This window comes from Musa acuminata, chromosome BXJ2-10 (assembly GCF_036884655.1).
Source record: "Musa acuminata AAA Group cultivar baxijiao chromosome BXJ2-10, Cavendish_Baxijiao_AAA, whole genome shotgun sequence".
Taxonomy (NCBI): Eukaryota; Viridiplantae; Streptophyta; class Magnoliopsida; order Zingiberales; family Musaceae; genus Musa; species Musa acuminata.
In genome coordinates this window covers 4118769-4145214 of record NC_088347.1, presented here as the reverse complement: position 1 = coordinate 4145214, position 26446 = coordinate 4118769, and the positions used below count along the sequence as shown (strand labels likewise).

The window sequence follows — 26446 nt, the reverse complement described above, 5'->3', positions numbered from 1 at the left end:
GTGCGTTACCAATTTGATAGGGCCATAACCCTTCCTACATAGTTTAAGTAGGTAGGTAGGTATGTTCGGTATAATCAATCTCAAGAGGGGATTTTATGGATAACTCTACAAGCACCCTCTTCTTTTCTCTTTGTTTGGGTTTGCTCGTTCCATCATTGTCTCAATAGCTTGGTCAGCAAGCATCACGCACGCTCTACAATAGAGGTTTAACTCGATGATGCTTGTTTCCATAAGCATAAATCGGTTTGCCTTTTGAGTGATGCAACCATCACCAAGTTCCAATAATTTATTCGAACGGATCATACAGCATGATCACTAATTATAATACGAGTTTCATTAATTAAATTCTAAAAGGTATGAATTTAGGTAAATAGTCTATCATTTTAAATCATTAAAATCAGAAAAGGTAAACCTATTGATTGATTCAGAATATCTGAAATATGTATCTTCTAAAACTTAGATGAATATCTTCTGAACCTATTATATATATATATATATATATATATATATATATATATATATATATATATATATATATATACATATGTATATGTATATGTATGTATACGTACCATTCTCTATAAGGAAGCTACAGTTCATCTTAAGCCAAATAAAACATAATAGATTAGCCATTAAAATATCGCAATATAATAATTAATATCCCTCTTTTATGTAACAACTTTTCTCTTTGTCAATACCCTTAAATCAAGAGAATCGAGATGCCATTTAGTAGATGGGGTATCCAGTGACACCACAAGCGTAATCTAGGAAGATTTTGCTGCCACAAAAGTTACATCTTCATACTGCTAACCATCATAGTGTGCAAAAGTCATTTCTCTTTTAAAAACTCTACTTGGTTTAGAATCTACCACAAGTGATATTACTTGTCATCAGCTGCTGCTTCTTCCCATTATGCTTCTCACTCTTTGGAACACACGAACAAACTCAAAGAAGGGGTTTGGACCCATCCCCATCAAGATGCTCGCGTTACAACTTCCAGGAATACAAGGACCTGGGTTCCCACCAATGATGAGGTCAAATCCACCAAACTTGTGAACAAGATTTTCAAGCATCTGAGTTGTCAGCTTCTCGACTCCTCTGACCAGGATTAGCTCTCCGGATTGTCCAGTGTACTGCCACCATCTCCTGATTATCCTTCTATTGATATTAGATGGTTCAACGGAAATGACGCATTTAAGATGGATACCAAGTCTGTGAAGGGCAACTTCTGCACCTCCGATTCCACTATAGATAGAGAGCACCCGCATCCCATCAGGAAACATAGACTTCAATACCGAAAGATAATAGCCTAGGGTGTCCGTTTGAAAAGAGTACTTGAGTGCCCTAAGTCTTTCATCTGGTTCCAGACCCCAAATGCGAGTATGATGCCTTGGATATCCTAAGATGCCTTCCACTTGGTCTGGCTCAATGGGACTCAATTTGTATTGACCCACCCACATCAGATTTAGTGTTTTGCACTGGTGAAGAACGTTTGCTTGCTGTTCTTTCGAAAGCATTCCTTGTGAATCCATCATCATCTTTCCAAGCTGCTCACACACCTGCCGAACAACTTTGGTCTCAGCATTGATGCAGCCTAACTGTTTCCGGGTGTCCCATGATGGCCACCACCTTTTGGTATGTGGAAGCGCTTCTCCGAGGGTCACAGGCGGTTTGGGGAGAATGTAAAATCTTCTTCCACTTGGAAGGTTGTGTAGGTAACCTTCCTTTCTCATGAAAGCAGAAAAGAACTGACAGCTGGCAAATTCTGGCTCAGCACCATACAGAAATTCAGATAATCTTCTCCATGTTTCTCTGGAAACATCCACAACATTTCCATAGAAAAAATAAGGTGCTCTGGAGAGGATCCCATGAATATTCCCATTTAGATTTGATGTCATTTGTTCAGGCACTTCTTTTTTGATAAATACTGGATCAGACATCTCAAATTTACTAAAAATGTTAGGTTTGCTCTGCCATGCTGCTTCCCATCTAGCCTGCTGTTTAGCGCTATGGCTGAAAGATGATTCACCATCCACAACTGTGCCTTTGGCCTTTTTCACTCGCACCTTCTCTTCATAGTCATAAAACTCTTTGTTGGAACTTGATGCATGAGCTTCCCATGCGTCAGTTACAGAATGATAGCATTTTAATTCTTCTGATGCATGGTCAGTGTAATCTAGTTCAGTTTTAATGTTACTTCCATCGACTGTTTGATCCTGCAGATATGAGAGAAGAACCATATTCATCATATTGAGTTTAAGGTCATCATATTGAGATGGAACGGAGTTCTATAAATTTGATAGTTTGACTTCTTTAAAATCAAATATATTATCTTCCCTAATTGAGACATCTGTATTCTCTAGTTATCATAGTAACAAATGGACAGACGACAGATGAAAGCAGAAAGAAAAGTCCGAGTCGAGCTAATGTAACACACAGCACTATTCAACTACAATGATGCCTGTTGAAAGCAACCTTATAAATATTTGATACATTATCTTGTTTTTCACAAAGGGTAAGTGGTGAAGATGAGTTTTGATACAGGAATTTGCGGTGACCTGATAAAATGTTTACCAGCCAATCTATCCAGCACCTTCTAATGTATTATCCAATTCATTGGCTTAAGCTTTTTAATTCAAGCATCATTACATGCCATCATTCAAAATAACAGATAAGTTACACATAGATCTTCTAATAAATATTTACAAGAAGATTTAATAAATTAGAAATGATTTCAAAACATAAGAAAAGTAGATACTATTAAGTTCAAAAATGATACAACTATTAAAGAAAAGAGTGGCACCTACTTTTTTTATTCTACAAGAGAGCCTGCTAGCAAAAATTGAGTCAGCAAGCTCCTGAATGGAAACTTCTGGACCTGAAATTCAGCAAAAGTTTATAAACATATGGACAAGGATTTTGGCCTATTGAAATATTAACCCTAAGTTGCTTACAATCAATCACACCAGCAACATGCCACAAATAACAAGCCATAACATCTCCAACTATTTGGTGTCAGCTTCCCAATCTTTTTGCACCACTACGCTCTCTTTAGAGGCACATCACTAACTATATCAAGAGTAATCAAATCTCCTTTAATTCGTTTTAATAAAGTATTCTTAGATATCTCTGCACCCCTCCGCTAATTCTAATCAACTTGACTCAATCCAACCAGAGCATTGCCAGATCCTTCTTTGAATATGTCAACATGAACTCATTTTTTCTCATTTATCATCTTTTGGGTCTAACCTAATTATTCGTGAAAAAAAAAGTAATTTATCTCTTCTAGCAATCTGACACATCCACCCCAATATTCAAATCTATATCAATTTTTTCTGTCTTCTTTCTTAATCATTCAACTCTTTGATCCATAAAAAATGGTTAGCCATACAGTTGGCTTACAAAGTTTTCTTTATAATACAAGACATGGGACAGATCACACAAAGAACAAACTTCATAAATGAACACGAAGTTAGCTATAAAAAACGAAATAACTATTTATTAAAAAAATATTATGAACAGAAATCAGAATAAAAAATAAATGAAGACCGATAAAAGTGCTACACGCCTGTCATATAACTGAACATGGGAGTCCATTTGGTTCACTACCTTTGTGAATAAAGGATACTCAAACGTAGATAAAAGAATTTAACCAGAAAAATCTACATATATCTCAAGTTTAAATGATACTTCAAAATAATAAATATAAAGCAAAAATAAATGGCTGTTGTGTTTTCATCAAACATGTCAAAGTTATTAGTCAATTCATTTGTTGCACATCAAGTTTGTAACATTATGGAGATTTTTTATCAAAACTCTTCCAACCCTATAGCCATAGCTGCAACTTATACAAGTAAACATGAATGAACTCGGAATTCAGAACTAACCCAAATTCCTAGCACTAATAAGGGATTCCTTGAGCTTAGTCTGAGCAGGGATCAATCAAGCCGATGTGATCTTAGTACTGGCCAGATTGATGCTGAAATATTGGCAATCTAATTTCAATATAGTTTTGTCTCAAAACTAAAAAATATTCCATCCCAGTCAAATTGTTGCCTTTCATTTTTTAGCTTCCTTGCCATGGTGACATCTGCTATGGCATCCTTAATGACGCTTGAGCAGGCTGCTGAAACCCTCAATCACCCCTTTCAATCTCTTCCATAATACATCATTGTGACGCTTCAAAATAACTCAATATGCGAGCCATCAAGCAGTGGACTCGATAGATGACAATCCATTTCCAAGGATTGCTCAAGCCAGATAACACTCTTTGCTCTAGATGTCATCAGTCATCACCAAAGTGTATCAACTTTTTCCACATTAGATATCTTTTCTATGACCGTCTTTTTTCATCTTCACAACTTATTACATCTCAAATACAGAATCTGTTGCTGCAATTTCACAACTCCATAGCCTGATCTTGTTCCAACTTAACCTGACCTCAAGTTAGATTTAAAATTAAGATGATGCCTTGGTTTGATTTATTTCAGGTCAAGGGCTGAGGAATGTGGATACTGTCTTACAACTAGCTTTACCATAACTGATATGACATGCTTGAGTTCTGGTGCTATTCACATGCACTACTATTTATATTTGTGTAATTAAGAGCTATATTAATAGTGGTCTATAGCACAAACTGACTGCAGTTATTTGGCTCTCAAAAAGCCTCCATTCCTAAATTAAGACAAAAAGACACTAATCTTAATACAATTTAAGAGTGAAAAACTTCTGCTATTTACCATTGCAAAATCACCTCAAATTCCACCCAAATGTTCATTCCAGATTATGAGAAAATGTTCCTATAGGATCCAAGATTCCACTTATTTTGACAAGGTAGTCCTCTTCACGATTACTTATTCAAATTTTCAACAACACACGGGATAAAAAAGAAAACAAATACAAAGAAAAACTATGGAAACTTTAACTTAAGATACTACAACCTTCAGATTGATTGGAATTTCCATAGGGACACACTTGATCTAATTGATTTAATCACTGGAATTTAGAACTTGGTGCATCAATGCCAGTCCAAATTAAACCCACAACATTTGTGTTCTAGCTCAAACACACTAAATGAATTATTGGCCACTAGGGTTTAGTTACCAAGAACAGAAACTTCCCCAGATAGTTGAAATTCATGCTTTATCAGATAATGGAGAACAAAGCAATAATAAGTGTTTAATTCCCATCTATATAATTCTGCAGCTGCCTTTGCTTTTTTGTTAAAAAACCTTGGTATAGTTACAATGTTGCTCTAATGGGACTTAGACATTCATTATGAAGTGGTTCAAGCTTGAACCAGACTCAAGAGATGGCCAATCTGTGGCCAGCCAGGATATGGATTGGTTCAACTATGTTTTGGACAGATCTCGATGAAAAAAAAAAAAAAAATAAATCCATAACCATTACTACAAACTTAAGTAGGATAAGCAACAATATTGCATTCACCATTTGTTTGCAATCATTGCATTGTTGCCTCTCATTATTGAAGAATGGTTGTCATTCACCATATTAGACAGAGAAAAAGATATAGGAGATACCAGGGAAGAATAGGAATCAGTTCTCAACATACTAAAGTAATTATAATGCTTTCATGATGAAGAGAGATATCATGGAATCCAAAATTAATCCACTATTCTACGTATGCTCTCTTCAAATAATTTTTTATTACTTATCTTAGCAACAGGGTCATATAGTAGAGCTAATACTATCATCAAAACTGCAAATGGATGACTATGGGACTTTCTATACAACAAATATAAAATAATTATTTAGTATAGCAATATACTTGTAAGATATGATCAATACTTTTTCCCTCAAAAATATCATAGTCACTTTAACTATTACCCATTACTTAATTAGATTTTTTTATTTTACATATACTTTTAGAAGTAAATGTAAAAACAAATTAACATATAATATTTTTATGTTCTCAAGTTCTTTTTAACATAAAAGTAAAAGTAAAAGAATTGCATATGTTAAGTGGGACTTTAGTTGGTTTGGCTGAACCAACTAAACTAAATTGATTGAACCCAAGCTAGCCAAATCGAACCCAAGCTTCGATTGGCACAAGCATGCACCGAGTTGCTCCTGTTTAAAACAACTCGCCCCGACCCTCTTCAAGACTCTCTAGCCTGGCCTTGCCTTGCCTTGCACGAGCTCCTAGGCAAGGGCCTTTTCAAAACACTAGTTATTATATACAATTAGTTCCAATGTAGCAAGTTTAAAAATTGCTACATTGGAACAAGAACATCTGCCAATTATTATGCAGTTCAATGCCTTCACACAGGGCTACCTAAACGTTGCACTATTAGCTGCCATTTGCCTCATTAAGAAAACTGGTTAGTAGCAGAAACCATCAACTGTTTTGCAGTCTATCCACGTAAAGGATGGCTGATAAATTTGTAAAATTGGAAGCATGAATAATTCCATACAAAGAAGTACCAAGTCAATCTCTTTTGGAAAGATGTCAAGGGAGCCAATGCTGTTCCCTATATAAAGTGGTTCAATAAAGAAATATGGAATTTTAATTGACACTATGAGACAACAGGAAAGCTGAAATGACAAGAAGACACTTGTTTCAAGTGTCAAGAGGTGAAGTCCCTAATATGCGACATGCTTTGAATTGGCAAATTTGTCATTTTACATTAAGATGAGGTGAATCACAGGAGAGCAGAATTGTTACAAAACCAATGTGAGCTTGATCAAGCTCAGGCAATGGTTACCAAGAGGATGGCCTAACCAGCACAGTACTGTATCGGACAAATCTATATTCTCAGCCCTATTTCCAGTAGGTTTGTTCAATTTGGAGGGCTTAGGTGATGATGCAGCAGCCCTTTCAACATCTAATCAATTTTTTATTGACAAGGAAAAGCTGAAAGGTTATAAGGGGTAGAATTGGAAATAAGAAGCACATCAAATAAGAATCAACCAATTAGAAGATACAAGCCCCTATAACAATTTGTAGGAGATCGAGATCCATGATTCCTAATTCAAAAAGAACCTACCAATAGACCACCAGTCTACATGGAGAACACTTTCCTTCTCCAAACAATATATCAATTTTTCAGTAGTGCTGCACAGATACTATAGCATAACTAGCCTTACTATAGCATAGGCTTAATATGCAATTTTCAACATATTACTTATCTATTAAATCAAGATTTCTAACTAGTTAGACCCCTAGTTAGTCTACAAGACTAACCAAAGAAAAGCCTATATAAACATGACTGTGAGACATGATGGTTGATGCTTGGAAGCTTGCTTTCCACTTTATGCTTAATAAAATGTTAGACTAGTAGTGATGTTTAGTTGGAAGTTCTTGGGAGACTTGTTCTTCACTTCGAATGGACAAGTATACATTAAAAGTGATACAACATCATGGAGCTGGATTAAAAAAAAGACCTCTTCACATGCAAGGATAAAGTTATTTGCATCTAATTCTCCCCTAAATCCCAGAATGACAGTTGCCTCAAGCACTCTATTGATTTTGTTTTCTGTTGCTTCCTTTGACAATTTGTAGTACTTTAACTTTCATGTGCCACCAACTGCAATTCATGGAGTATTCTTCACCATAGTAATATGAGGATTTTATTAGGTTAGAGTAACATTAAACATATCTAACCACCAAGCAATACCAATAGCTCATCATTGCAAATGGATAAAAGATCTATCCACTTTGATACTAAACGTGAAATTGATGGAAACAACTTTTGCATTGTATATACAACTCATTCCCACTTTGTGTCATGCATAATTATGGCTATCGATAGCTGACAATTGCAAATGGATAAAAGAATTCACTTTATTACTAAAGAAAGTGAAATCGATAGCAATAACTTTTGCATTGTACATACAACTTATTCCCACTTTTTATAATGCCTCATGATGCTTATAACTAACATTACAAAGATTTGACAACAGTTGAAAAATCTATATTGAGAAGGAAAAGGTAATGAAGGATGCCTCACAATGATTATATATGACCTCTATTTAACATTTTGCAAAGAATAGACAACAGTTGGGAAGTCCACAAAAGCAGTGCTACAGTACTCGACACACATGGGTGTTCTGCTCGGTATACCATACCGGTACCGAGCCCAGGTCGAAATACCGGTACGGTACGATATTGCGAACCTTGGCTGGCGGTGACGGTCGATTTAGGGTGATAACGGAGCGGAAACAGCACCAATCAACGCTACCGCTAAGTAGCGGGCGGTCCGCGTACTGGTCTACTGACGGACCGATACGTACCACCCGATACGGGCAGTATTATTCAAAATTAAAATCCTTGCCTTCAATGGCTTGGAAATTTTAATCAACGATAGTCAACTTAGAATTGAGACTACAAGCTTGCATGGATCATAGACGCTCTTCACAAGACATGATGTATCCAAGAAACCAAAAAGAAAAGATTAAGTTAGTAACACAAATTCGAAAAATTCCCACTTCCCCATCACGTGGTCCTAATGTTCTCTATGGCCGTTAAAATAGTTCGTTCAATGTCATGCCAACCAACATATGAAAACAAAGAGAGAGAGAGAGAGAGAGAGAGAGAGAGAGAGAGAGAGAGAGAGAGAGAGAATGGAAGACAACATATTTCCTAACACATGTTGAGCACATCAAAATATATTAGGACTCATACCATCAGCGTATATATTGATGTATTGTATATATGTAAGCAACTTATATGATCTCTACAAGGCTATAGAATATATCAAATATTGACAATAAGCATTTTACTTAGGCTTTTGCAACTCCTTAATGTTATATAGATTGAAGTAGATTGTAAATGATCGCTAACCATTTGAACGTATGTTTGTAAATTTCATATATGATAGTAACAGATTATCTATATTGTACAATGTATAAAACTATAAATATTATATAGAAAATATAGCATAAAACTATATGGTACACAGAAAATATACACATTATTCATATCCATGTTCATGTCGTGACATGTCCTACTTTATACGATTTTGACATTTTAGTATATCTACGACATGCCAAGTTTCCATCCCATGTTTGTACCCATAACTCAGTATTAGGTTTGTGATTTCGCCATTGATACGATTGTACCAACTGATAATTACCATCTGAACACAAAAAACCATTATGTGGATTGCCTCCATTTCGATCGATCTGGTCCGTTGCATTATAAATAATAATAATGATATCACGATTACTATATTCTCTTATCTAGTGGATTAATGTCCCAAATTTCATAACGATAATGATAATGATGATGATGATGATGATAATGTCGCACCACCCTCTTCTCCTTCATGAGCCACTAGTGTCAATCCTCCTTTACATGCCTCCTTCACATGCGCTTGCCTTGCATAGCACGTCATCCATCTCATTCTGACATGCCTTCTCTTCCTCCATCACCTTCTCTTTTTCCTTCTTCCTCTTCCTTCTTTCTTCCCTACTCTCCCTCTCTCAAGAAAATGTTGGTACCAGTTGTCAGTATCAGTACCAACAATATGTACCAATTCGGTATCGAACTGGTACAGAGTCCAATACGAGATTCCAAACCTTGGAAATCATGATGCAATATATCACAATGAATATATATATATATATAAATATATATATATATATATATATATATATATATATATATATATGGTTCTATTCACCGAGAATAAAATCAGCAGCGTCTTTCAATCTTTTGATCAAAGGATGCAGAACCAGTTGGACGAACATTGCTGTCACCTTTTTTAGTGTCGAAAGTTTGTCAGCCCTGTATTTGCAAAAACTTCAATGGCAGGCCCAAATCTAGATCACTGACCCCTTCATCCTCTGCTGTGCTTTTTCGCATCAATTGGTATCAATGTTGGACCAGATACACTTTAATCCAAAACCAGTGAGCAACTAAATAGATATGTTGCTCATACTTTTGCTAACTTCTATTGGCATCATGAACAAGTATGCAATCGAGGAAGATTCCTTTGTTACTAGATAGATTAACTGTATGGAGAACAACAACAGAAATTATCTACAAGAATATAAAAGGGAAACATTGGATGACATGAGCTGTTTCTAATGAAAATTTGAATTATCATAATTGGGATCCAATGGAGTTGGAATCATAAGAGCATAGCTACAGATATTTTAGAGATACCACCAACAGTCATTTTCCTTTCATATTTATTTTCAAATGCTGATAAGGAGAATTATCTGGAAGACAATCATGTTGATGATAAAGATAAATTGAAGACCATATATATTAACCAATAAGTGAAAAAGAACACAAAAACATGAATTTTTATGGACCCTTTCTTGGTAAATTTATCTTCTACCCAAACCGAATTATCCATTACACATCAAACCATTTGTATGTTCTTTTCATCCCCACATCATGGAGTTACATCAATTGATTAACAATCCAAAAATCAGATGACCCAGAGATGTGACTGTAGGCAGAAGTAAACTGATGCAAGTCGGATTAGTGTAGGATCCTGTTGTGTTTACGTTGGGACTTAGAATCGACTTAATTGAATCCTATTGAGCCTAGGTCTTAAAATTCTTGTTTTCTGGTATTTTAGCAGCAACATTTTAACGAAAAGAGACAACAATCTCCTCTAAAAAGATATGTCTAAGCTTTGATGTCCTCCAACTAGAGTTATCATTAGAATTGGATGCAGGACCAGAGTTTGATTTCCTCGACCAATGTATTAAACAGAGGGTATTCAGCCACTCTAGTCACCTGAATACTTTGAACAAGAGGTCACAAATTTCATTTAACCAGCATTCACTGTTTTGGGTACTGGACCCATCTCTAAGATCTATCAGACCAGTACATACCGGTATGCCGACACATGGTACACCAATAGGTACGTGTTTCGAAGAGGAAGAAAAGGAAAGGGATGGTGGAGGAAGGAGGAAGAAAGAGGAAAGAAGAAATGGCAGAGAAGGAATGTGGAAGAGGAGGGGAGGAGGGGAAGATACATACTTGAGAAGTGACTAAGGCAAAGATCGTGTGTGGCAGTGTACAGCAACATCACGGCAAGCGGAGGTCGCCGGTAGCAGCTTGCATGAGAAGTGGCGACGTCGATCGCAGTGAGAAAACAGAGGCAAGAAGTCGCAATGAGAAGCCGCAGCACCAATCACGACTACATGAGGAGCGGAGGCGATGTGGAAGTGGGATTTAGAGTTTCCCACTTTCCCCTTCATATGATGGACTAGGCCAGGGTGGACCAATACGTGCCAATCGCTCGGACCAATACGTGCCGCACATTTCATACCGGTTCAGGCAAACTTAAGTCCTTGCATTTAACTAGGTCAGTAAGCCCTCTCCCTCCCTCCTACTGATACAAGTGCATGGTGAGCATTGAATGCTTCTAAACTCCAAGATAAACTCCCAAGCCTCAAACCTATCAACTTCCAAGAAGATGGTTTGTATCTTGTGTTGTTTCTTTAAACTCTAAGCCACGAAGTACAAAGCACTGTGAATTCATTATGTATTTTAATTTGTGCTTGGATTTTAGTATATTATGACTTATTAATTAGGTGGTTGAGGGAATTAATGTACAAGTCATCTATAAAAGGGGAGGAGAGGAAGATTTGTGACGTATTTTATTTTTCGAAGCAACTTCTGAAGCACTACAAAGACAAGTTGAAGAGCTTATCATGCACCTCGAGCATCAAGAAATTCATGCCTCTAGAGGCTCTAGCCATGGTTATGCAAGTGTTGGATTTGATAACATAAATCCCTTTGTATCTAGAGAAGCTATTGGAGGCTCATTCATGGAGAGATTTCTTCATGCAAATGATAATATCAAGATTGACTTGTCGGATCACGATCAAGCACATATTTCCTATTCCACATGTGGTGGATATGTTTGATATGCTTGCTAGTGCTCAAATTTTCTCTAAAATTGATCTTCAAAGTGACCGTCACTGAATCCATATTAAACTAGTAGATGAATGAAAAACTACTTTTAAGACTTGAGAAGGTTTATATGAATAGCTAATTATATCATTTGGACTTTCAATTGCTCCAAGTACCCTCATGAGAGTAATGAATCATATTCTTCATCCTTATATTAGGAAGTTTGTTGTTGTCTATGATATTCTTATTTATAGTCGCAACAAATATAATCATATCAAACATTTGAGAGCTATCCTATCAACATCGAAGACAAAAAAGTTATATGTAAATCTTAAGAAATGCTCCATCATGTTCTCTAAAGTCTAACCTAGTTTTTCTATAGTTAATCTAAATCCTTGTAGGCATCCAAGTGGATTTCGAGAGAAGACTAATGCTATCCAGACTTGCCAATACCAACTTCCTTACAAGATATTCAAAGTTCACAGGTTGACATCCTTTTATTATCGATTTATTCATAATTTCAGCACTATTATAACCCCTCTTATTGTATAATCCTGAGATAAACAACAGTTTTGAACTATTAAAAGGTAAAATTATCCACTGCTCCCATTATTACATTACTGGAATTTTCTAAAATATTTGATGTTGATTGTGACAACAGATCTATATAGCCAACCCTACATAGTTGGGACTTACAACTTTGTTATTGTTGTATTTGATATTGTTTGTGATGCCTCTCACGTAGGTATTGGTGGAGTACTTAGCCAAAGATATTCAATTGCATTCTTTAGTGAAAAACTATACAATACAAGAAAGAACTATCAAACTTATTATATTAAAATCCTATGCTATTGTTCAATTATTACGGTATTGAAAACCTTATTTAATTCAAAGAGAATTCATCCTAAATTTTGATCATAAAGCTCTTAAACACAAATTCTCAAGCAAATCTCAATAGGTGACATGCAAGATGGATAGTATTTTTACAATTGTATACTTTTGTCACATAGTCAAGTAGCATATGCACTCAATTGACAACGATCACCTCTTAATATTATGCTTGCTCAATTAAAAGGATTTGATGCAATAAGAGATACTCTAACCATGAAGATTCATGAAAGTTATGCATAGAGAGTCATCATGAAGATTATGTTACAAAGTTTACAAAAAAAGGCTAACAAGCATCAACCTACGAAGACCTTTGAAGAAGATCTTATTTGGGTCTTTTTGAAAAAACTAAAAAAAAAAAATTTTAGCAAGAACTTATAATAAACTCAAGGAGAAGAAAATTAGTATCTGTCGAGCTCTCAAGAGGATCAATGATAATGCTTATGAGATTAAACACACTCCACATTCAATACCCAAGACTTATCAATTTGTTATGGCAACAATGATGTCACCGGTGGACGAGTTCTTTCTCAGTTGCGAAGGATGGTGCAGTCTATGGTGAGCATTCAATGCTCCCAAACTCCATGATAACAAACTTCCAAGTCTCAAACTTATCAAATTCCAAGAAGATAGTTCGTATCTTGTATTTCTCTTCAAACTCTAAGCGGCCAAGTACAAAGTACCATGTATTCATTATGTATTGTAATTTGTGCTTGAATTTTTGTAAATTATGACTTATTAATTAGGTGGTTGAAAGATTTAATGTACATCCACAAAAGGGGAGGGGAGAAAGATTTCTGAGGTAGTCCAGTTTTTGAAACCATAACAATTTTTTATATCTTTGAGCTACTAGCTATTAGTTATCTCCTTTCTTTAAAAAAGAGTATTCTCTTTTATTTTCTCTTATATATCACTTCTTTTCTTGCCCTCTTATTTTCTCTTTCTATTGTTTCACATCACCCGCAATGCTCTTCCTGACTTATCTTACCCCTTTTTTATGGCTAATGACCCATCTGTTTCTATACCAGATGATACTATTTACTTGTTCTATTTGCTGTGACCAAAATCTGCAACAAAATTATCATCCTTAATGAAAACAGGTACAGAACCTGCTGGTTAAGCATCATAACCTCTTTGAGTACCAAATGTTACAAATTTCGACACCTTGATATTGTTTTTCAAATTACAACAGACCACTTCATTCTCTTTAGCACTTCTTTTAACATTATATAAGGTGTGGCAAGGTTAATTAAAAGTTTTTTTTCTGAGTAACACATAAGTTTGAGCAAGTGCATCAAAAACATGCATTTGAAACTCCCGTGTACCACCAATTCAGCATCCTAAGCAATACCACCAACACTCAAACATGTGTAATTAGAGAAAGCTGAGAAACCATTATGAAATAGCAACAACAGAGGTAAACAAATAAAAGTAGGAAAAAGAATCTGTAAGGTATGTTTCTGGAGTTTATACATAAATTGACCAACTTGAATTACCCAATTTTTATCAGTCCAATCCCAGCCCTCATGCAGATTGTATCAGCTAATTCTGTATAATGGGGTGACAAAACCCAAAAAGGTTGACCAATGCCATGCATTATTTTGACTGAATCCAATGACAATAAATATCAGCTTTATATGAAAAAAAATCATCATGACATGTCCTTGCATTTCCACAAAAAAATTAGAAATTTAGTATAATCAGGTTCACAATAACAGCTGGTTTATAAGAAAAAGATGAACCCTTACCAGTACATTTAAAATTTCAACTTACCAAAATTATCAATAGCAGTTGATACTTCTTCTTCAGTGAAACCCATTTGAAACAGATAATTTGTCTTGTCCATCATCCCAAATAAACCTTCAGCATTTTGTTCCTACAAATTGTTAATTCAAGATTTTTAAAATAATCCAGAAATTCTTTTAAGCCTCCAAAAAAATTAAAACTCAAAGAAAGAAAGAGATTGAATTCATGAGGAATTATTAATAAATGCACAAAAGATTTATAAATTCTCTTTTATTCTGTCAAGCCTCCAGAAATGTTGGAAGTCAAAGAACAAATGATTGAACTCATGAGGAATTATTACTAAATGCACAAAAGATTCGGAAATAATCTTTTGGATATCCATATTATGTTTGTAAGCAATTGACATCCTGTATGCACTACTATCATAGATAACACTGTACCATAGAACTCCGAAAATTTTTAACAAAAAGAGACCATAAACAACAAGACAGAAAAAAAGATTCTGTTCTACTTATGAAATAATGTCATTGTTTTAGCCAATATAAAAACTGGAACCGGTCCATATTCTTGTATTACATTCCTCAAATACCAAATTTTTCCTTTTTCGCCACAAAAACTATAGTAGCAGCTGTCACATAGAGAAAAAAACATGAAACACAGGACATGACTATAGTGTCCAGAAGGACCAGTTGCTCAAATTGGAAGGTCACAATAAGATAACACCCGAAGCTCTCTCATATCTGATGATGGCTTTACCAGTTAAAGCATGGCAAATGAAGTTTGAAAAGAATTATCATTGACTCAACACCAAATATCTAAAGAAAGGTGTTACCTTCCAAGTAACACGAAAAGTAGCAGAGAAACATGCAAGAGTTTCACTAAACTATGCCCTAAAAGAAATTTGATCCCTGTGTTAACTAATGATGTTTCCCTCGACCTATCTCCACATCAGAAAATGATTCATGCAGCTGATTCTAATAGTCAAATCAATTACAGCATGTTATCGTATGTGCAATAAGAACATCCTCTAGTTTAAGCCAGAGAGAGAGATTATAATGCTGATTCTCTAATATTAGCCTCTCACCTATAATGATTTTTCTCCTTATATTACTCTCCGCTTCCTGGTTTTCCTCATTCCAGTTCTTTGAATCTCCCATATGTCATCCTCAATAAAAATGACTTGTACTACCACAACTCTCTTAACATATTGATGCTACTTTAGTCACTGTTGATCTCAATTTTGTTAAAATTTCACTTCCTAGTTCTCTCTTTATTTGTATGGGGTTCAAGTACGACGATTTGTTGATCCAATATCACCTCTCGGATGGAAAGTTTTGGCAGAGGAGAAAAATATCGTTAACTGCCACAACTCTCTTAACATGTTGATACTAGTTTAATCAATGTTGATCTCAATTTGTTAACATTTCACTATCTGGTTCTCTCTTTATTCATATGGGTTTCGAGTACAATGGTTTGTCGATCCGATATCACCTCTCGAATGAAAAGTTTTGGCAGAGGAGAAAAATATCGCTAGACACAAACATAAAACCGAAAGGAAAACAACCTATATTGCTCATAAATTAAAGTGCCAACTACAAGGAGCTAAGCAACGGAAACAAGAGCAATAAAAGATTTGAACGAAAATATGTTAAAATGCAGGTTATCTTTGGACAGCACCTTGGTGCTCTCGGCAAGACGTTGGTTTCAGTCTCCTCCTCCCGTACTGTTGGAACCTCCTCCTGATGTTTAGACAAAGAGCAACAGGGCTTCAGGGATTCCTGGGATTCCCATAGCAACTACTGGAGTTGACAAAGAAGAAGACGATATGGCTTGTTGCTCTGTACAAGAAGTCAACTTGTCACCCGTTGATGGAGTTGCTGCTGCAAACTCCTTTGGTTGCAAGCTGCCGAAGGCCTTTTTCTCTTCTTCTCTTCTTTTTCTATTGCTCTAGACTAGTCTCAACTCTAGGCTGGTTGAAAGCTGGATAAAAGGAATAAGGGCAGCTGCCTTTGGAGATCAGTTTGAACTTCGACGGCTGCTGAACTCCTCTCTCCTTTTCTCTAACTCAGCTAATGGTTACTACCTAGGGTCGGCTTGTCACGAACGCTCGTCGCACACCCGCAACATCTTCGCTAAATGAACTATTCGTCACTTTTGCATGCTTGTATAGATGCTTGGCAATATATTTTGCCTTGGTTTTGTATGTTTTTGCTTGAAAAATGTAAGCAAGAATAGTTCATAGCACTGCAGTGCGACAGCTCACCATGCTAGGCAAAACTGCCCCAAAATGACTCCGTTTTCGCGTGCCACGTTCTGTTTTCTGCCGATCGCAGCCGCGCGCAAAATGTCAACCATCTCAGACCCCTGAAACCCCCCGGGTGGCATAGGGGTGGATGGGGCTTCGGGATAGTATTGGGCATTAATTGGTATACACAAGTTCGCATGTTAACTTGACGGGAATTTGCCATCATGCCCAACACCCAGTGGGCAGTCGTTTGTGGACTTACGACTATTCGTTTTGCCTTCTAAAGTCCTTGTTTTCTCGTTTTTCTCTTTTCTCTCTTGCATTCAAAGTGTTTATTGAATTATTTGAAAAGCTGCCCACTCCGTGAGACGCCAAGACTTGTCCGCCGCTCGTTTTCGAACTAATCAACTTGCTCTTTTTACAGGCCCTCCGAGACCTGAGCAAGGTTGATTGGCTAACCCTTTGCGGATGCATATCGCAAGGGCACTTCATGAGTTAAGCAATCCCAACTAAGTCCGAGAAGTTGGCATAAAGGTGCTTCACGACTTAGGCAACTCCAACTAAGCCCATGACTTTGCCGCAAGGGTGCCTCACGACTTAAGCAATTTAAGAAAAGTCCGTGACATTGTAGTATCAGAGTGAGCAAGCAATTCAAGCAAACAACGAAGAAGTTTCGTAATCTCGCCATGGCGAAACATCATGGCGAATCGAGCAAGATGGGGCAAGCCAGACCATTGCCCCAAGTAGGCGCAAGTGGGTTGTAAGTGCAAACTCACTCTCATGCTGTTGGAGTAGCTCAGAAGGAGCGCAACAACGAACAAGACAAGCAAGAAGTTGGCTATTCTCCAGGAGTGGAGGAGGCGCAATCTGGAGCGCCAACCAAGAACAGAAGCAACAAGGAGAGACTCACAATAGCAGAAACCCGTCTGGATGTTCTTGAAGCGAGTTCAGAGGAACTCTACCAAGGCCAATGAAGGCTTCTTGGGTACAAAGCTCGCAAGAAGAAGCTAAATCTCAAATCGATAAGGTTGAGTCCCTGGTCGATCGACTGACGGAAGATACCAAAGACTCCGTGCAACATCTGCACGAAGTCATGGCGGAACTCATGTTTAGGGTGACATTGCTCACAAGGGCTCTTAATGCGGGAGTAAGCAACACCCGCATTGCGCCACCATAAAACTTGAATGGGGTGCCAGGGATGCTAAAGAGCTCGAGAATTTCTTGTTTGACATAGAACAATTCTTCCGAGCTACAAGGCTCAATTCTGAAGATACCAAAGTTTCGATAACAACTATGTATCTGAATAGGGATGCAAAACTTTGGTGGTGAACCCATTGGGAGGAGATCCAACATGGTCGGTGTTGAGTGGACACATAGGAGGACTTAAAGCAGGAATTGAAAACTCAGTTAACTTCGCCAAAGTAAGCTAAGACAACTTCGCCAAAGTACACAGAGTTCATTGCGAGGAGGAAGCTAAGACAACTTCGCCAAAGTACTTTCATTCGAGACTACGTGAAGCAAATTTCCGCACTGATGCTGGACATATAGGACATATCCAAAAAGGATAAGTTGTTCAGCTTCCTCGACGGCCTGAAGCCATGGGCATAATAGGAACTACATCGAAGGAATGGCACCGATATGATCGAGGCAATTGCGACCGCGGAAAGGCTCACTAACTTTGTTTCCTTAGAGGACTCGAGGAAAAAGAAACAATCTTTAGCAAATCACCCATCGAAATATTCTCAAGGGAAGGAGTCCGGGACGAACAAAGGAAAAAGAGCTCCTACAAAGGGCCAAGCTCAAAAAGCAAGACCTCAAAACCTGACGGATGCTTCTTATGCATAGGCTGGACATATGTCAAAGACGAATACGTCATTGACAAGGCTGGACATGTGTCCAACTATGTTTTTTTTATTTTTTATTTTTTATTTTGTTGGACATGGCATATGGCCCCCATATATGATTCATACTCTTAATATAGTGCTAAAAGATATTTGTGGAACAAAGAATATTAAACAAAATAAGTTAAACATATGATGCACGCATTTGGATACCTGATATTGCACGTGATGTTGTGATGATCAAAAGTTTCATTATGAATCATTCGATGAGAGTTATCATATTTAATGAGTTTGTGTCATTAAAGTTCCTCTATGTAGCTAACACATTTTGCTTCAACTATTGTTATGCTTAGAATGTTTAAACTTATCAAAGATGTACTTTAATCTATGGTTATTAACAAAAAGTGTGCTCACTTAAAAAGAACAAAATGACTCAACATCCAGAAGATTTGATATTCATTCATAGTAATTTCCATATTCTTTATAGGACAACTCTAGAATACTTTGAGGGTGAGACTAAGATGTGGGATATTGCAAGAGATAAATTAGATTCATTTGAAGATGCTAAAGTACTTGAAGTTATAATTTATCCTCGAATTAACCAAAGATGGAAAAATTATGTTTATTGATGTTGTGGATGAATCACAGGACAAAGGTGACAATGACGTAAAAAATGTGTCTAGTAACTTTATTTTGAATGCTTGCATTTAGATGATTTTAATTCTTTAAACTTGTATAAATACTATAAAATCATTTAGATGATTTTAATTTAAACTTGGGAGTTTATAAAATTTAAGTATAAATACCATAACCCTCATGTTAATCAAATATTATATATATATATATATATATATATATATATATATATGTATATATGTATATATATATATATGTATGTATATATGTATATATGTATATATGTATGTATATATGTATATATATATATGTATATATGTATATATATATGTACATATGTATACATATATATATATATATATATATATATATATTAAAAATACATGTGTCCTAATTTTTTGAAAAATAGTGTGTCACTGTGCCCATGTCGTGCCGTGTCGGTGCTTCTTAGGCTGCAAGTTGATGGAGTTGCTACTGCAAACTCCTTTGGTTGCAAACTGCCAAAGGCTTCTTCCTCTTCTCTTCTTCAGTTGCTCTCGACTAGAGTCTCAACCCTAGGCCAGTTGGAGGCTGGATATAAGGAAGAAGGGCTGCTGCCTTTGGAGATCGACCGGAACTTTGATGGCTGTCGTACTCCTCACTCCTTCTCTCCTCTATCTCAGCCAAAAGCTGCTAACTAGGGCCGAATGGCTGCTGTGTTTTTTGGGATTGTTCAGCAGTGCTGCTTCCCCTTGGTTTTATAGGTAGAGGGCCACCCAAGAGTCCTACTCCTTTTGGGACTTAAGAGAGTCCGAATGCCTTTAAGACTTGCTAGGGCTAAATCCCTTAATTGTACCTTATCAATTGGTCGCATGCTGCCCTAATCCGAGTCCCACTCGGATTGAGATTTGGGCTGATGTGGCACCGAGTAGGAGTTAACTTGGGCTGGCCGAATTGGGTTTTGAAGCTTTAGTGATGACTTGCCTTGAGTTTGGCCAGGTAGGGTGAGCTTTGGAGCTTGTTCGAGACTCTGGTTGAGTATCGTCAAGATTATATCATCTCTCACACATAGTAATTGCTGAATGGGACACTCCGAGCTATTCTATATTGTCATATATCTCTTAACAGGATATATTGATGCTGCTTTAATCCCCAATTTGTTACAATTTTAATGCCTACTTCCCTCTCATGAAAATTACTTAATGGTACCTCCAAACTAACTATATTGTGATGCAAATTGAAATCTGTATCTCGATTGACATTAGCACTATCAAAATCCTTTTAATTTACCTATAAAAAATGAGAAAATTTTGTCTCCCATCAATAAAGCCATCTCTTTGAAGTGGGACACAAGTGGTGCCTCAGAAGGATATGAGCCTTGTCCTATATCCTTGTTTCTCCCTATTCTATTATTTCTATATTTCCCCTTGACTTTTAGTTGGCTATTTCGATCTTCACAATGGTGATTAAGATTATATTTTGCTAACCTAGATAGTTACTAACAACTTACCTGCATTTTCAAGCTTGAATTTGGTGGTTGCTAACATTATATACATAAGTGTCAACAGTTCCATTGTTCATTCACCTGCTTCTGATATGGACCGCCTAAATCTAGAAATAGGATAAATTTGTTGCACAAGTGGACTGTCATGTTAAACTGCATAAGATTAGAATGAACCAATATGCACATATAAGAGGAGGTAAATCTGAAACAGGAATATCACAAATGGCATTAATCAATTCCTATTGTATATTTCACGATAGGAAAGCTAGAATGGCAAAAGTACAATTAGTCGCAAGCATTCCAATAATGAGAAAAGAAGGTTAGAAAAACCTCATCTTTTCCAAGGTTACTTTCTGATCCTTTCATACTATTTACTCCTGAGGAACCTGCGGTTTGAGCGGTTACTATGAAATCTGCAAGTTCTGATAATGGAGCACTTTCACCTGTATATATATTAAGCCAATAAAGAAAAGATATGTTTACCATCTTTCATGAAGAAATGACTCAGACTTTTACTAGTGTAGGAGAGATTCTAATATTAACACACGACAGGGAATCATTGCTGCTTTTACTTAGTAAAACAAAAATTTTACTACCGCTGAACAAAAAGAATATATACTTTTAAAAGATTTATAGTAATCTGACAAGCTAGCATAGTATTCTACAATTTGACAAAAAGAACTAACTCTGATATAGATTTTATGAATTGATAAAATAGCAGCAAAGGGATGCCGCTAATGCAGAAGAGGGCAACCTGGGTGGTCTGCCGATGTAGAATATGTACCAGGCAGTAACTTTTTTATTTCGCAGTCTTTTCTTAAGTTTTTTTTTCCAAAACTAGGTACATACCAGCAAAGCCACACGGTATATATAGTATCCGGCTCAGGGCCTTGACCATTACAGTCCGATACCAGAGATTGCATTCCTCGATCATAAGCATGGAAAAGATAATAAATACAACAAAAATAATGATAACTCAGTTTAAAGCAGGATTAAAATTTTGGGTGTACCAGTTTGTACAAACCAATATTTACTGATGTGACCTCGAACCAGTAAGCAGACCAACCATTACCAAGCAGTCCTAATTTGTACCCCAGTAAGCCAAGAAAATCTGTCTTACCACCTGGTTTTCAACAGATAAGGCTAACTCACAAGGTGGCCAGCAAACCATCAACCCTCCAACTTGTTATCATCACAAAAGAACCTCTTTCCAATCTTTTTCAGTTCAAACTACTCACGTTCTCTCTCAAACAGCCATTACTATCCTCGGGAAGCATTGTGTCTTGGTAATACATCCTATTCAAGTTTGGATCTCACAAAAAGTATGACATTCTTCTTCAGATCAAGTAAATCTGAAGTCATTTTTCTAAATTTTGTGTTTGTTGTTTTTGAGTACCATGTGTAAGGCTTGATTCATTATAACTTTTAATCTGTCTACATATTAGTGTAGATCTTCTTGAATCTAAATCAGATGAATCAGTGCAAATCCAGCCTAAGTTTATGTTGATCATAGCCTGATCCACACAGATCTAAACTAGATACTCAAGGATTCGACCAAGATTTATGTGGCGATCTTGGTTGGCTCCACAAATTTTAACCAGATACTGATCTAGCCTAGATTTGTATGGACTCATCCAAAATTCGCATAGTTCTAGACTAGATCCACATAAATTTGACTAGATTTAAATAGACTAAGCTACATGTACGTAAATCTAGCTTAAATCCTCACAAGATTCTAGCAAAAATAAATCATGAGTTCTATAAAACTATAATGTTGACCTCCAGCTACAACCACGGACTAAGATACCACAACATTCATTTTGGTATTAGTAGGGGTCACTAATATGATATGGCAAATTGACAAAAACATAGATGATTACAAGATCCCTTCCTCGATCTAAATATACCTCCAAGTCAATACCCAAATCAAGAACTGACCGAGTCTTTAGGCTAGCCTGTGTAACTAAAGAAAGTCCTGGACCTACTTGGGCTAGGAATTTACCTATCATTTGGTTATGCTTTCAAGAGGCAATTTTGACAACTCCTTAGAGCCTTATTCTGAGTCTAATTAAGGCTTTAAAGACCTAATATGGGTGTCGAGTATTTCTGTACATAGTTCCACTTGTCTTTTAAGAGCTACAATGTCCTCTTTGAGTGGGACTTTCAAAGAGATTCAAGATAAAACTTTATCTACAAACATAAAAGATCTATAATAGTCCCATATTGCTTAGATAGAAGATAGAGAAAGGGTAAGATGCTAGAAATAAAAGTTTTGTAAATCCCAGTGGCATCACAAACTTTGATCCCTCTCAATACTCTGTGTTGTTCCTCTCAATACCTCTTCTCTTATCACTTTCTCCTTGATTCTCTTTTGCAAGTGTCTTTAAAGAAAGAAGGCGATCAGTAGGAGGCACTAAACTTCGATTAATTTTGTATCAGCAAAGGTGTCTAACTATTCATCTACAATAGCTCAAGTACAAGAGGACAGCCTCAAAGAGTTGATATTGAGGATGTTATTGTGCTTTCAAAATCTTAAACTCCAGTTTCAGGAAATCAGTGATTGATCGAAGTCAGAAAAGAAGAAGATTTTAAGGGTGATCACCATATCAACACAAGATCCAACTAAAAAAATAGCATAATCAAACATAGTAAACCTACTAATCCTCTCCAACCTAATATTTAGCAATGATGAATGGAAAAACAAGTTGATGGATTGGAGCCTACCAAAGAGCAAGGTTAGGAGACTACTTCTAGTCCAGCCTTACCAGGTGTACAAACAACCTTTGACATGCCTACTCCAGCCTCCACATGTTGGAGAGATCGTTGGATCAATCATAAAAACTTCCTTGACATATGCATTCTTCAAGTTGTGCAAATTGTAATTTAGCATCTACAATAATTGGGATCTACCAGCTACCCCAACATAAGGTCAGCCACACCAAGGCTCACTTGGATTGTCACTATTTGCAGGAACAAAACTCAAAGATGTTTGGTTCAGTGGCAGAGATGGAACATGAAGAAATGCATCCCGATGATCAGCCACTGAAGATCTCCACCTTCAAAGCCTCCAAATCGGCTAGGATATCAGCCCTTGAGGAGGAAGTTGTGTACAGTGGGCTAATTTCTCCTCCAATTGCCAAGAGGATTGCCAATGATGCACCAAACTACAACAACATATTCAGAGCAAATTACTTCATCAGCTCAACACTGATCAACATATATTTAAATTGATTTCCCAGGAATTAAAACTAATCATCTTTTGTGTCCTTACAAGTTGTAACAAGTGACATCCTCCTGCATCCTTCACAAAAGAAAAGACAAAATTTTAAAGCTTTCTTTCCTAGGGACCTAGGCCACTACCATGGTAAAAAGTAGCCCAACATTGGAAGCCACTAGGTACAAAATAGAACAACTTCCAATGTTGGGCTTTGATGTCTTTATCAAAGCTCAACACGGCCCAGATCAAGCCTTAGCATTTGAGGAAGTTGTGTAAAGCGGGCTATTTTCTCCTCCAATTGCCAAGAGGATTGCCGATGATGCACCAAACTACAACAAAATATTCAAAGCAAATTACTTCATCAGCTCAACACTGCTCAACATATATTTAAATTGATTTCCCAGGAATTAAAACTAATCATCTTTTGTGTCCTTACAAGTTGTAACAAGTGACATCCTCCTCCATCCTTCACATAAGAAAAGACAAAATTTTAAAGCTCTCTTTCCTAGGGACCTAAACCACTACCACAACAACAAGTAGCCCAACATCAGAAGCCACTAGGTACAAAATAGAACAACTTTCGATGTTGGGCTTTGATGTCTTTATCAAAGTACAACACGGCCCAGATCAAGCCTTAGCATAATGCATGTGAGGCATAGCCTAGTGGTCGCTCCATGCCATGATGTATTCTCTAACCCTGTCCACGAGTAACCCTAACCTACTCGAGCCCCTTACCACATCCCAATACTAGGTTGGCTCTGATACCAATTGTGACGAGGATAACTAGTCTATCACTCCAAACCAATGACCAAAATTCTTAAGCTAAAATTAACAAAAGTACATCTATTAGACTCTTATAAATCATCCGTAGTCTTAGCCCACTTCCAATGTGGGCCTAATCAGGGTGTTCCAATTGCAATAACCAATGACCAAAATTCTTAAGCTAAAATTAACAAAAGTACATCTATTAGACTCTAATAAATCATTCGTAGTCTTAGCCCACTTCCAATGTGGGCCTAATCAGGGTGTTCCAATTGCAATAACGAAACTTTTTAAGCTAAATTATACATGATCAGGATATAAAGCAAAGCTGCAAAAACACGAGACCAATGAAAGTATATAAAACGATCAGTGCTACTATCATTCCCGACATAAAACTTGCAAAACACCAGGAAACTGCATTTCACTTTCAAAACAACTGAAATATTAGGTACTCAATGGATACAATCTATGCTGTATTTTCAGAATCAATAACAATTATTTGGCATATCCAACTCATTAAAGGTCCAAGCATGGTTTGCAATACCGGTCCGTACCGCCCGGTATGAGCGGTACGTACTGGTCCGACAGGCTTCCGGTACGCAGACCGCCTGTTACCGGTCCGGTACTGTAGCAGTACTGCTACAGTGCTCGGCACGCTAGAATATACCGCTCTGTCACGACCTTAGCTGGAATTGCCTAAGGCGTGAGGCACCCTTGCGGCCAAAGACTCGAACTTAGCTTGCGTTGCCTAAGTCGCGAGTCACCCATGTGGCAAAGACGCGAACTTAGCTTGCGTTGCCTAAGTCGCGCTTCGCCCTTGCGATCTTGCTCCGCAAGGATCAGCCACTTTGTAACCTCTCGCAGGTCTCGAAGGACCTGTAAAAGAGAAAGAAAGTTAGATCGAAAGAACGAGCAACGGACAAGTCCCGAAGTCTCGCGAAAAGGGAAGCCTTACAAGCAAATCGTCGAACACCTTGTGTGCACAAGAGAAAGGAGGGAGAGGGAGAAAAACAAGGCTTTCAAGGATGAACGAACAGCTGCAAGCCCACAAACAGCCGCTCACCTGGTCCCGGGCGCAAAACCAAGTTCCCGTAAAGGTCACGTGCGAAAGAGTGTTCAACGCCCGGTATATAACCGAAGCCCCATCCAGCCCTGTGCCACCCGGGGGGTTCCTGGGGTCTGAGATGGCTGACATTTTGGTGAGCGGAGGCAGCTCTCCGCTCACCTCCCGTGGCACGCGAAAACGGAGCTGTTTTGGGCTGTTTTGGGGCTGTTTTGCTCGGTTCGGTGAGCGGTCGCTTTGCAACGCTGCAGCTTGTTCGAACTTACATATTTACAAGCAAAATGACCCAAAACCATGAGAAAACACACTGTCAAGCAGCTGTACATGCAGGTGTGAGCGACGAACGGTTCGTTGAACGAAGTTGTTGCGGGTGCGCGACGACCGTTCGTGACATTCTCCCCCACTTAAACTGTCGACGCCCTCGTCGACGCTTGTTGGTAGTTGTTGATAACTTCTTCTTCATGTCGCAGGGCGTCTTCAGGCTCCCAACTGGCTTCGGTTCGGGGAAGCTTTCGCCACTTCACCAAGTACTCTGTCTGTTCCGCTCCGCTGGGTAGCTTTATCTTACGATCCGCCAGAATGGTTTCCACTCGCTTCTCGTAGGAGGCTGTGATGGGAGGAAGCCGAGTTGGAACACTTCGAGAAGCATCTTGCGGATCCGAATGGTAGGCCTTCAGGTTGCTGGCGTGAAGAACGTTGTGAATTTTGAACCACGCCGGCAGCTGC

At 37.5% G+C, this 26446-nt stretch overlaps 1 protein-coding gene across 1 annotated transcript in view; it reads right to left on the bottom strand.

Moving 5' to 3' along the window:
* Positions 1-601: 601 nt before the first annotated feature.
* The window catches only part of LOC103999775 (probable inactive DNA (cytosine-5)-methyltransferase DRM3), a 68507-nt gene continuing 42662 nt past the window's right edge, over positions 602-26446 (bottom strand). The window contains exons 6-9 of the mRNA XM_009421619.3: positions 21009-21121; positions 14501-14603; positions 2808-2878; positions 602-2216 (exon numbers count right to left, since the gene is read on the bottom strand). Of these exons, the coding sequence (XP_009419894.2) occupies positions 891-2216; positions 2808-2878; positions 14501-14603; positions 21009-21121 (1613 nt within the window). The 3' untranslated portion in view covers positions 602-890. The remainder of the gene's footprint in view (positions 2217-2807; positions 2879-14500; positions 14604-21008; positions 21122-26446) is intronic.